Source organism: Anabrus simplex, chromosome 14, assembly GCF_040414725.1.
Source record: "Anabrus simplex isolate iqAnaSimp1 chromosome 14, ASM4041472v1, whole genome shotgun sequence".
In the NCBI taxonomy this organism is placed as follows: Eukaryota; Metazoa; Arthropoda; class Insecta; order Orthoptera; family Tettigoniidae; genus Anabrus; species Anabrus simplex.
Genome location: NC_090278.1, coordinates 72,036,252 through 72,049,450, shown reverse-complemented (window position 1 = coordinate 72,049,450; position 13,199 = coordinate 72,036,252). Strand labels below are relative to the sequence as shown.

The 13,199-nt window shown below is 40.2% G+C and overlaps 1 protein-coding gene across 2 annotated transcripts in view; it reads left to right on the top strand.

Annotated features, from left to right (window-relative positions):
• The window catches only part of pum (pumilio), a 978,781-nt gene that overhangs the window by 935,565 nt on the left and 30,017 nt on the right, over nucleotides 1-13,199 (top strand). For both annotated transcript variants that reach the window (XM_067158497.2, XM_067158496.2), the window contains exons 15-16: nucleotides 2,773-2,892; nucleotides 8,970-9,294. In XM_067158497.2, the coding sequence (XP_067014598.1) occupies nucleotides 2,773-2,892; nucleotides 8,970-9,294 (445 nt within the window). The remainder of the gene's footprint in view (nucleotides 1-2,772; nucleotides 2,893-8,969; nucleotides 9,295-13,199) is intronic.

Sequence of the window (13,199 nt, the reverse complement as noted above, 5' to 3'; positions counted from 1 at the left end):
TGAACGGTCAGCGTACTGGCCTTCGGTTCAGAGGGTCCCAGGTTCAATTCCTGGCTGGGTCGGGGATTTTAACCTTAATTGGTTAATTCCTATTGCACGGAGGCTGGGTGTATGTGTTGTCTTCATCATCATTTCATCCTCATCACGACGCGCAGGTCGCCTACGGGAGTCAAATAGAAAGACCGGCACCTGGCGAGCCAAACCCGTCCTGGGATATCCCGGCACTAAAAGCCATACGGCATTTCATTTTTCATTAGCTCGCTGTGTCGAGCACGGCATTTATCCGACCACTTTGCACCAATTGTCCACTTCGCATCCTGGAAAGTCCCAAAAGTCACAATGCTTGTTCTAAAAAGTTCTCGTTCGTGCACATTATTGTTGTTGTTGTTGTTTATTATTATTATTATTATTATTATTATTAATAGTGGCTTACAGCGAGAGTAAGGGAGAACATTGGCAATAGTGTAAATAGCTTCCTTTTGCAACTTTGCAACAAGAAAACTTAGACCCTACCCAAAAAAATGCTCTGAAAATATGCAAAATATGCCAAACATACATATGCTTTAGTGTCTATATATTTTGGACGATGAAGCAGGTATATGTACTACGTGAGATCATCTTAACTCACATATGATTAATATGGTATTTTTGGTACCGTTTCGTCAAGATGGGTTCCAAGAAGTCGATGGCCTCCGAACCCAGGTGCAGATCTTTCAAGCTGTCGCGTGATAGGCGATCTACACTCTTATTACAAAAATGTGGCTCTACCTAAGATGAATCCTAATATGTAAGTCGGCACACGCACACAGACCCTGAATTGTCTGAATTAACCAACAAAAGTTAAAATCCTCGACCTGATTGTGACCCCTTAAACTGAAGGCCAACACTTGCTAACCATTCAGCCATTGAGCCGGACATGCTCATACTATACATACCGGTATCAAAATATTGGAATCATGATATACACAATGAGAATAAAAAGCGCGACTTACACGCAGTTTCATTTCACTTTTTCTTACCGCTCGTAGTAATTGAAAAACCTTTAAGGTCAGTTCTCTTGTTGCAAATTAATGATAAATGTAAATATTATGGTAATAACCTGTATTTTGGTAAAGATTCCATAGACCCTTCGCGAACGATAGGTTAGAGATCCCACATGACGTGACTCGGTCGATGTCGCAGATGTTAGAAATTCAACATGGTGCGCCTCGGACGATGTCACAGCAGGCTAATGGATGCTGCCAACTTAGAAATTAGTTTCAAGGCCAGGGTAGTGAAAAGATTATTGGTCTGGCTTGGTTAGTCCGGCTTGTAACAAATAAACTGGGCAGGGGGCAGGAAAGTGGTCAACAGGCCTCTAGCATCCTACACACGCCATAAGATATGGCGCGATTAATAACCCTGTGACTAATTAAAACATACCCAGCGCTCGCCGTGACTATAAACAGTGCGATTTTCTCATTTTCAACGAAGCTGGCAGCCAGCCAGTAGCAACCCAGATGGTGGCAGATTTGAGTTTTACAGTGCCTCCGTTTTAATTCTCGTAAATAACATACTTCTCGGGGCTGGTTAGTGGGTCAAGGTGAAGCGTTGGTGCCAGAAGTCCCGTAGTGATGTTGCACGTGTATAACCTGCACACAGCACTCCAGCCTACGAGATCCTTGCTCAAGACTAGCAACTCGTAATAATTCATATATTTTCGTGTAACAGGTTGTCACTATTATATGCTAGTGTATTCACCTGTCTCATTAAATTTTTAAAAAATTGTGTGTATTTTTCTTACGTCCAATCAATCCATGGGGGAAATTGTGGGTGAAGACAAATTTTTTTTGACGATCGATGCAATAAAACAACAGTTCGAGGAACAATAGATGCAGGGGAATCTAACATTGGTTTATATGGAATATTTTTGGGACCGAATAAATTGAACAATGGGTACAGGAGAACGACAGTTCCCGGAATGATACATCGAGGTTCTACTGTATATATACTGGTGTGTGGCCTCCGGAGAGGCCTGATGCAGGTCTTTTGAGTTGATGCCGGATAGGCGACCTGAGGATGGAGCCTTACCTATGATGAAATCTAATACTGAAAACGTCACGAACACCCAGCCCCTGAATCATCGGTATTAACTAATGAGAGTTAAAATCCCTGACCGGACCGGGAATCAAACCAGAGACCCCTTGAACCAAAGGTCAGAATGCTAACCCCTTAGCCGTGGAGCCGGACATGAAAATCATTGAACACTAAGTCTGGGATGTAGGGAGGTTGTTGAACTGCTTTAAAGAAATACTACCTTGTGAGTAAGCAAACCACATTTTTTTTCACTTGGTTTCTGTGGTGTTTCTTAATAACCGGTCATTATTTAACCATAGTTTAAAATTATCTGCAAAAACTGCTGTGTCTCTGAACTATGTGCATGATCTTGGAATTGAAGGGATCAGCTAAAATTATGTCTTTGCCGCTGTTTCGGATCCTGTTAATTTTCCCCTATCAGTTGTCCTCCCTAGTATGTAAAAGGAAATCTAGGAAAGTTATAATGAGTCACTGTCGTAAACCTGTTATTGTTGTAGTTGAATCCTGCAAAACCTTGTAATCTGCTGGATTTTGTTAGTTATATAGTTGCTTATGAAGTAAAGAGTATATGGCTTTTATTCTTGCATAGGCTTGCTCTCGCACACCCAGTAGGGAAACTGATTTCTCTGTACTTTGCCTGATGTGTATTTTGCTTATGGTTGTTCATCAGTCCTGTTTCTCTTATTCTTGCTGTAGGTCTTGGACTGGGAACTAATAACTCTGGACGACGCGATTCCTTTGACAGAAGTACGTCGGCTTTCTCCCCTTCACTGGATTACAACAGAGGAAAATGGCCACAAAACTATGGTGCCCTTGGTAAGTAGACTTCAGTTCCCCCTTTTGATAATGTTCAAGCTTTAATACACATAGAATATCAATATTGTATGTAGCATGAAGTAATGGAAATATTATCAATATACATTTTTGGAAGAGATCATCTGGAACAGATGTCTGAAATATACCAGTGGCATAACAGCCAACCCTTCAGATCTACCCGGAAATTTTTCGTTTTTTAACTCGTCTTTCGATTTTCTGATTTATTTTTACTTTTTCCTATTTTTGACCAGTACGATCAATACTCTTCCCCTAGGATAAACGATAAATTCTTATGTGCTTGTGCAATTTACGGAACCTCATTTTCAAGCATTTGTTTTTAATGCTTTATTTTGCGTGTGTATCGTCCGTCGCCTTTGTGTGGTGTGTGCAACTCCTCTCTACAAGTTAAGCTACTCGGCACGCTAAATAAGGTGAGCCTCATAAAAATTAATACTATATTCGAATATAACTTGTCTTGCCCCCTTTTTAAACCTTTTACATACTCAACTAGTTTTTCTTTTTCTTTAGGCTTCATAATCCACATTGCACATTAGCAAAGGACCTACATGTACATAATTCTCCACGGTGTGACGTGTTGGCAAAACACATACTTGAAAATTTTGTCGAACAGCTATGTACAAAATTTGCTCTTAAGACTCATTTCACCTTGTCAGAAAGATATTTCCGCCAGAGGAGATAGATTTTAATATGTTTATCAAGTTTTTTACTAACATAATCTCAGCATTAGAATGTGTGATAACAACTGCGTCAAGTTTAGACAAGACTATAACGTCTCTAAAACGTAAACACTGCCGCCTATTTTAACCACAACTCTTACTTTTAAGTGTGAACATTTGTCATATACTATGTATCATTGCATGTATACTGTTACATATAAACCATGTTGTAAAATAACAATCTTGTACAGCATATACAGTAGAACCTCAATAATTCAAAATTCCGCCTAATTCGAAGCAGTTCCTGTTCCCGGAAACATGAGGTATGGTTTTGCATGTAATTTAAACTGTTTAATTCAAAATACAGATAATTCATAATTCGAAGAACAGTGTCGGTCCCCATTATCGAAATTCAGACTTTTACGGTAATTCAAAACTGCCTCAACATTCAAAAAATTTAGTATTTTTCTGAGTAATTTAAATTCAAAATTTATCCGGGTCATGATAGAATGCATCTTACGGAACTTGCTGGGGTAGTTTTCCGTACTTTCACCCACTTTGGTGCGTGTACAATGTGCTTCATATTTGCTAAGTTCGAGTAAAATAATGATTCCTTTGTATTCGGCGTTTTAAGGGACGCCACAATATCACATAGCAGGCAGTGTGCGGAGGAGTAGAATCCGCGAACACTGGTGATGCTGACAGTTGGCGAAAAAGTGTGCATACAATCAGTTCATATGCACCAAACAATATTGTAAATGCCAATGAAACTGCGTTTTACTGGGCGAGTTGGCCGTGCGGTCAGGGGCACGTGGCTGTGAGCTTGCATCCGGCAGATAGTGGGTTCGAATCCCACTGTCGGCAGCCCTGAAGATAGTTTTCCGTTGTTTCCCATTTTCACACCAGGCAAATACTGGGGCTGTACCTTAATTAAGACCACGGCCGTTTCCTTCGAACTCCTAGCCTTTCCTGTCCCATCGTCGCCATAAGACCTATCTGTGTCGGTGTGATGTAAAGCAACTGGCAAAAAAAAAAAAAAAAAAAAAAAAAAAAAAAAAAAAAAAAAAAAAAAAAAAAAGCATTTTTTTAATGCCGAGTCCAAACAGACTTGGTTTTAAAGGAGAGAGTGCCAGCTGGGAAATCCTACAAGGGTGGGAGTCATTGTACTGTGTTGCAACACACATTGAAGTGAGAGACTTTCTTTCCTCGTCATAGCAAATTTCGACAAGCTACGATGTTTTAAGGGCGTCGAGCACTTCCCGTGCTAGTACAAGGCATCTAAAAAAACGCAAAAAGTACAGTAAACCAAAAAATCAAGCATTTGCATAATGAAGCCAGTATAATTTCCCCTCGTCTTTGAATCGTATGTGTGTTTGTTTTGTTGTGTGATTTATGTTTGCCAGTGATTTATCCAAGTGCATTATTTGAATAATGTAAATGCACCTTGTTGAATTCTTTTTGGTAATAGCTTTTTCCATGGCATTTGAGAGTTTTAAACTATGAATCAAGGTGATTGCATGTATTAATGTGTCTTAGAATACTTTGTGCTGCAGCAATTATGAGAAGAATTTTGAGAGAAGTACCATAGCGGGAAATCGTAGAAGGATAGTCACTTTACTGTGTTGTAAACTTGTAATGCCGAAAAGTTTGATAAGGCAGGCTGTTTTGAGGACATCGGGTATGTAATTTCCGTGCAAGTACAGGACATCTATAATGCATACAGTACAGTAATTCAATGAATAAAGGACTCGCACAGCGGAGCCAGCATAGATTTCTTCTCGTCTTTAAATCTTTTTTTTTTTTTCATTGCGTGAGGTTATGTTTGTGAGCGAGTTGGTCCAAGTGCATTATTTGAATACTGTAAATGCACCTTGTTGAATACATTTTAGAAATAGTTTTTTCTATGCCATTTGAAAGGTTTAACCCTTTGGGGTCCAATTGATTTTCCACCTGCATCCTGCACAGGTCCAATTTGACATTAGGCAAATATGGGAAGGAAGTACTCACATAAGTAAAAAGCTGAATTTTTACATTAATAATACGAACTGTAAATTTATTTATTATCAGTCAAGTTAACCACATTATCAGCGATATTTTTTCAAAGTATAATACTTCCGGAAGCATTTGTTCGGGTGTAGTCCTGGGTTCCCTGGACAGGTCTCACAAAAAATGATGTCTCCTTTCTGCCTCCTTTCACTTTCCTGTCGGAACACACGGCACAGTCCTTGGTTTTCTTGTCCTGGCGAGCATCTATGATGTGTAGCTTCCCGTTCAGTCGAAGTTCTTCGTCACAGCTGCTCCGTCGGCCGCGCTTACGGGCATTTTTGTTCCTAACGTCTCCAACAAGCCCCATGATAACTTGGTCCCTGAAAGTCTTGTGATTCACCTCGGGCTTATCTTCTGCCGTTTGTTGCAAGTTATATAGGTGAAAACTGTTCACCAAAGCTACCTCCAACACCCAGAAGTACAATTTCCTCCACCACTTCAGACTTTTCACTACAAAACCATAAGATGAGCAGTAGTGATCGGCACTATCGACCCCTCCCATTTTGCCTGTGTAATCTATAATGGCAACAGGCTTCAAAATTCTTTCTTCTCCTTGCCCATTACGGTTGTGTCTGACTACCTCCACCATTGATGGGTTGTGCCATGTACTAAGAACTGACACAGTGTGCTTTTCTTTCCACGAAAATACCATGAACTTTTCTTCCTCCTACAGAGCACGAATTTCATGCTTCTTCAGATTTAGTCTCCTATCTTTCAGCTGAGGTGGTAGTCCCTTCCGATTCAATAGCACAGTTCCAGTTAGGTGAATTTTCCTTTTCAACAGTTCTCTTGCCAGTTCCATACTAGTGTAAAATCGATCAGTAAACAAATGATAACCTACAGCTTGAGTAACTTGAAGTACATCTGTCATCAGCCATAAAACTATTCTACTGCCTAATGTCAAACCAGGGAAAAGTAAATTTAGCGTAGTAAACGAGCCAAAGTAAGGAATCATGGACAAAACATACCCATTCAATGCATCAGCAATAACATATATCCTAATCCCCCACTTTGTTGGTTTTTGTGGATTATACATATTGAAAAGGACACGCCCCCTGAAGCTTACAGTCGATTCGTCAGCTGACAGATACTGACTTGGCCTATAAAATTCCAAGAATAACTTCCCTACACATTCTAAGACACTTCTAACTTTACTTGTTCTTGTTACCATTGTTGATGCACTTGATTGTGGAGGGGGTGAAACATGAAAGCCCCAGAATATCTGAAGAAATCGTTTCCCGAGAAAAAAATGTCCTTACAGAAGGTCGATGAATAGAGCCACAAGTCTGAAAAATGTTCTTTTAGAGTTTTTTCTTTTTGTATGTGCCATATTCAGAAGAACGCCATGAAATGTCATCATTTCATTGACGCTAATATCGACCCAGTTCCACCATATGGAATGTTGCTGCAACGGCGTACGTTTGGTAATACATTCTCTTACATACCTGTTAGTTTCCTTACATATTTCGGAGAACAGTGAAACCGGGAACAGCAACAAAAAGAAATCCATAGGAGTTACCGGCTTCTTTCCTGTAGTAGGAGGTATGTATCCCATAGCACTGTTGTGAGAATACTTGGAAAAAATACGGTCACCTTCTTCATAAACTTTCCATTCGTCACCCACTATATCAGCGCTTTCGCCACTATCTTCCATATCATTTTCCTCCTCACTCGAAATATCATTCTCAGATTCAGGAATACTAATGTCACCATCAGAATCCGTCAACAAATCATCATCAGGCTACATGCCGCGGCTGGTGGATGCCATGTTGATAACAAAAGTAAACACAGCTGTGACAGTGAGGAACTATCTCCTAAGAAATCACAATTCAGCTTAAAGGAATGAACAGCAAATAGCAGTAGGCAAGAGAGAAATGCCAAAGCTGTATACTGCATAAAGCTCGGCGCCATTTCTGCTCCAGCATACCTTAAAGTTGTGTCGGACTAGGTCCGACATAGGACTGGAACTGAAAATTAACGATGTCGGACTGAGTCCGACATTAGACCCCTAAGGGTCAAACTGTGTATCAAGATTAACTGCATGCAGTAACAGGTCTTAAGAATATTTTGTGACGCGGCAAGGTTTGGCATATCTAAACTATGAGTTGGCAGTTAATTCGAAATCACATCATTCGAAGTCCGATTTTTGCGTCCCAACGACTTCAAATTAACAGGGTTTTACTGTATTGTATTGGAAAGGTGAAACCCTTAAACTCACTTTTACTATTGTGATTCTCAGTTCATTACGGAACAATACCGAAGTTTTTAACTTTGAAGCCTTCTTATAAGCAAGAAAGGCTAGCGTGCGCTAGCAACTCAGTTAATTGGGATGAAAGAATGAAGAAAATTAAGAAACAGTGTTAGGTTTATGGTCCACCCAATCAATGAAGTTCGTCAATTGTACTGTGAAAGAATGAGTTTGTTATTGTGTGGTTTTTGCGCTGTTAACATCGTTTCTGTGCGTAGTTTCATTGGAGTTGTAGGTCACGTGCTTTTTCTTGTGGTTCTGTGCTTTTCGCCCTATCGAAGTCATTTATGTATGAGATATACTGATTTGTTTTATATGTGGTAGTTCGGCGTATTTCAGTCATTTGTGTTCATTCTTAGTTCATAGTTTTAATGAGCTGAATGTATTTCATGGAGTTTTGTCGTGGCACTTTCTTCACGTTATGGCTATAACACACAACTTTTTTTTTTGCTATTTGTTTTACGTTGCACCGACACAGATAGGTCTTATGGCGACGATGGGATCTGAAAGGCCTAGGAATGGGCTTACAGCCCCAGCATTTGCCTGGTGTGGAAATGGGGAACCACAGAAAACCATCTTCAGGGCTGCCAACTGTGGAGTTCGAACCCACTATCTCCCGGATGCAAGCTCACAGCTGCGCGCTCCTAACTGCACGGCCAACTCGCCCATTCATAACAAACATTATCTCCAATTGTTCAGAGATACCTAAAAAAATAACATTTCCATTCATTTTACAGTCTAATAAAGGAAACTATTATGCATTTTGTTGCATGTGTTGGTGTGATATAAATATTATTATTCAAATGTATGTGTCATACATGAGAATGATTAGATACATTTTCTTGTAAAAATTTTTGTTTTCTTAGTTTAAGATTTTAAATTTAATGGACAATTCGCATTGTAACTCTGGATATGTATGCCTTTTTACTGTCTTTTTTTTTTCTTCCACCCTGACCATGGCGCAGTATACGAGATGAAATCCAAGACCTAAAAATTTGTCCTATTTTTTATTTATAAAAGTTGGCAGTTATGCAGTACGTGTAAAACTGACTGCAGGTAACTCAGCAGGGAGGATGGCAGCATATTAATCTGACATTTTCTCTTAGGTACAGTGACTGCCTCTCCCAGCCCTCTGGGGCTTGCATCAGGCTCCCTCACCCCACCTCCTACACTGAGTGGATCGACAGGACTGCAGCTCGGAGCGCTTGGAGGTAGCGGACGCAGCGTTCTGTCCGCAGCGCCTGGCGCGGAAGCGGCCAAGTTCCGTAATGGAGGTGTCACCAATGTGACTGGCCTGACCAGCAATGGCATGTTTGGGTCATCCAATTCTCTCTTTACCAAACTCAGTAATACAGGGGCACGACCTGGTACGGGGCTGGCACCTGGCACAGACAAACCTCCGGGAAGAAGTAGACTCCTGGAAGATTTCAGGTAAGTTTTAGTCTTTTGCTCCTAAGAGGCTACATGCATGCCAATCAGTCTGGTCTCAGTCTTGAGTGAAAGTAAGCAGTATGAGACATTGCAGGTCTCGTTCATCGGACAGCTATACAAAAAATATGCTTTTCTGCTCTAGAATATGTTTTAATACTTAACAGACTGGAATATGCTGTAGAAGCCTGTTTTGTTGTGATCTATATTTTAATGAAGACATTCGCGTTTCAGTTTTATCTTTCTACTTGAAAGTTCATTATGAAATTTATAACATGCCTTAACACTGTAAGGTTTAATTTGTGATTTATCTGCAGGATCTCTCCTTCCCACAAAAGGAATAGCCTGAAGGTTACTGTAGCACTGTGGTAGACTCGGAAAGTTAGGTATAAGTAAAGCTCAAGATGGGTAGCATGTGTTGATTTCAGGGATTATGGACTATTATTTTGTGGATTACATGTGTGGTATTATCAAGTCATGTAGCCTATAGAAAGATACGAACATAAAAAGGAATACACACAGGAAGATGCTCTTGGGAAGAGAGCAACAGAAAGCAGAGATGGGGTCAAACATGCAAAGACGCAAATTTGATTGGGGAAGTCTTGAATTTGGATAAGAAGAGAGCTGGATGAAGACAGGAAAAATATGTGTGATATATTTAATCCTCCTTTTCCTCGTCTCCCCATATCCAGCTCCTGCCAGGTCGGGGCATTTATGGCACTTCTCCACCTTCCTCTCTCCTTCCACCATTCCTCTTCCATCACTTTGTCCCAGTCCAAGTTTCTTCTTCTTCTTCTTCTTCTTCTTCTTGCACTCCTCTTTATTGAATCAGTCCACCTTGTTCTATGTCTCCCTCTCTCTCTCTTTTCCTCCAACTTCATCTCCATCATGTTTTGGTATTCTTTCCTTCTCCATCCTCTTTACATGTCCAGACCATCTTGGTTTAGTCCCATCAGTTCTCTCATTTAGGTTTTTCATTCTGACCTTCCTTACATCTTTGTTTCTAAATCTGTCTTTCCTATCATACCTCTTAGGAATTTCATTTCACTGGCTGGAATTCTAGTCGCCTACCTACTTGAAACTGTCTAGGTCTGAGCTGCATTGGATGCATAATACATTTTGTACATTATCTCTGTACACTTCCTTATTCCAGACAAGGTCTTTTACACTCTGGTAGAATGCATTGCTCTGTTACACCCTCTTGCTAATCTCCATGTCTAGCATTGTATTCTGCATTAATTCACTCCCTAGGTATTTAAAACTGTCAACTATTTCGAGGCTTCGACCACCAAATTTTACAATGCCTTTCGCTTTCCTTTCTCCTGTTGATATCACCATGGTCTTGCTTTTCTCTGTGGATCAGTGATAGAGTGTCTGCCTCCGGATCCCAAGATGGCGGGTTCAAACCAGGCAGAGGTTGTCGGCTTTTTGAAGGGCGGAAGAAATTCAATTCGACAATACGATGTTCACATGCTGAAGGTCTTTGGTGTTTACCTACAAAATTCATTAAAACTCCGCCATAGATGCCCAAGAAAGATTCGTTTCACTCTGCCATATAGTAGGCTTGGAGTAAAATGGAACGTCGAAGTTGACAAGCGGACAGCCAGATGGCATCACATTAAACTGTCTGCATACGGTAGCTGAGGCCATACAACATTATTATTATTATTCTGCGCTGATTTTTATACCATGCTTTTGAATGTTCTCAATCAGTTCGTAAAGTTGTTCTTGTACTTCTTTGCTGTTTGTTTCCCAGACCACAATATCATCTGCAAATAGTAATAACTTCACTTCCCTATTCCCATATGTTTCCTTTACAATTTTGCCAATAATCCTTAGAAATAAATGAGGTGACAGCCCACTCCCCTGTCTTAGTCCAGTTTTTTATCTAAACCATTCCATCTTTCAACTGTAGTCTGTTTGCTGCTGACACAGTTGTACATTGTGTGCACCATTTTTACAGTTAGTGTACCCAGTCTCTTTTTGACTATGGTCTCCCAAACCTTCCCCCTTGTTATATTTATGAATGTCATACCTTTCCCCAGTCTTCTGTCACACATTTCTGCTTCCAAATGCACTTAAACAATCTGTACACCCATTGTAGTTCAACAGGTCCAGCAGCTTCCACATTAATTTCATCCATTCATGGTGGTTTCCCCATTTTCATTTTACGGACTGCTAATTCCACCTCTAACATTGTTATATCATCTTCTGTTGTTGAGTCATCACACCATATTACTACAGTCTCCTCTACACAATTTCTCACATTCAGTTCTCCTTCCGTTTTCTCTTTATTTCTTCTGGATATGTTATCAACTCTCCACCTTCCTCTTTTATCAGCTTAGGATAAACTTGTTCTTTCCTGTTAACATTGATGCTGTTACAACCCATACTTGTAGACATGTGTTATATGGGCTTTTGGGTTTATGTTGTGTCAAGAAAACAAAGTAAAATTCCTTAACCCACGAGTGGTCACTTTATGAGATTTTCTCTCACATTATTGTTTATTGTGATATTACAGTACTTCACAGTGATGAAAGGGAGGTGACTGTTCCCTCTTCTAGCTGTGTTTATCACTGTCATGCGTAGAGCGATTCACATTTGAAGAGTAAGCACCCCCTCCCCTAGTCAGAACAAAGGTTCCTATGTGTCCGTGCGTGCTGCGTGAGAGTTTCTCTCATTGCGCGACTAATGACGTTGGTGTTATGTTGAAGTGGAGCGGTAAACTTACTCCTGTTGTACGTGTTAGTATTTGTATTATGAGCACTTCTTGTTTTTGAAAATGTTATTGTGTTCAGAAACCTTCCTTTTCACTAAATATCACTACATATAATGCATGTGTGAGATTTTATTTTTTACAACTTCAGGACAGAAGTTATTTTTATATACATTGTAAATGATATTTTAAGTAGTAATTTGTGTCTTTAATAAACGGGTAATAATTTCATTTTTATCTAAAATATGTCCGGCTCCATGGCTAAATGGTTAGCGTGCTGGTCTTTGGTCACAGGGGTTCCGGGTTCGATTCCCGGCAGGATCAGGAATTTTAACCGTAATTGGTTAATTTTGCTGGCGCGGAGGCTGGTGTGTCGTCTTCACCATCATTTCATCCTCATCACGATGCGCAGGTCGCCTGAGGGTGTCAAATCGAAAGACCTGCATCTGGCGAGCCAAACTTGTCCTCGGACACTCCCGGCACTAAAAGCCATATGTTATTTCATTTCATTTATCTAAAATATATAAGGTAGAACTTGCGTTTCATTTCAGTTGTAAATTTCAGCCTTACGCCCCACAAAACTGTGAAAAATGTCATTTATTTTAATGTGTGGGAAAGTCTCACGCACGACCACTCACGTTGCATTTCGGCTAGCGACCACTCGCGGGTTAAGTTTCTCAGAGAACTTTGCTCTGCGTCTTCAGAAGGAAATCTTGACTGTTTGCGAGGAAGACTTCTACAGTAATGGGGGTTTGAATTTAAGAATGCTAACTGTTTTTTGCTGTAAGTGGTATGCTCACCAAATGGCTCACAGTATGCTGGCACATTGCTAGCATTCCAAGCAGGAGCTGATGACACCATTAAGCTCCAATAAGATGTTCTATCACACTGTGTGTGCATGAGAAGTAACAATAGGTCATCAGATGAATCAGGGACGAATGTGGTAGAGAACTATTACTTTGTATAATTACATACACTATAGTTCTATGTTACATGTGTTACCTGTGAGTAGTACCATAATGTGTGGAATACTGCGAGTACGCTACTTTTGATTGGTACCGCAACATGTCAAATACCATGGTTCTACTTTCCTAGCAATAAGTATCATTATGAGGGGCCGATGACCTGGATTTTGGACCGCTTTAGACTACAAGCATCATCGATTCAGCAATGTGCTTTAGAAGCAGTCCTT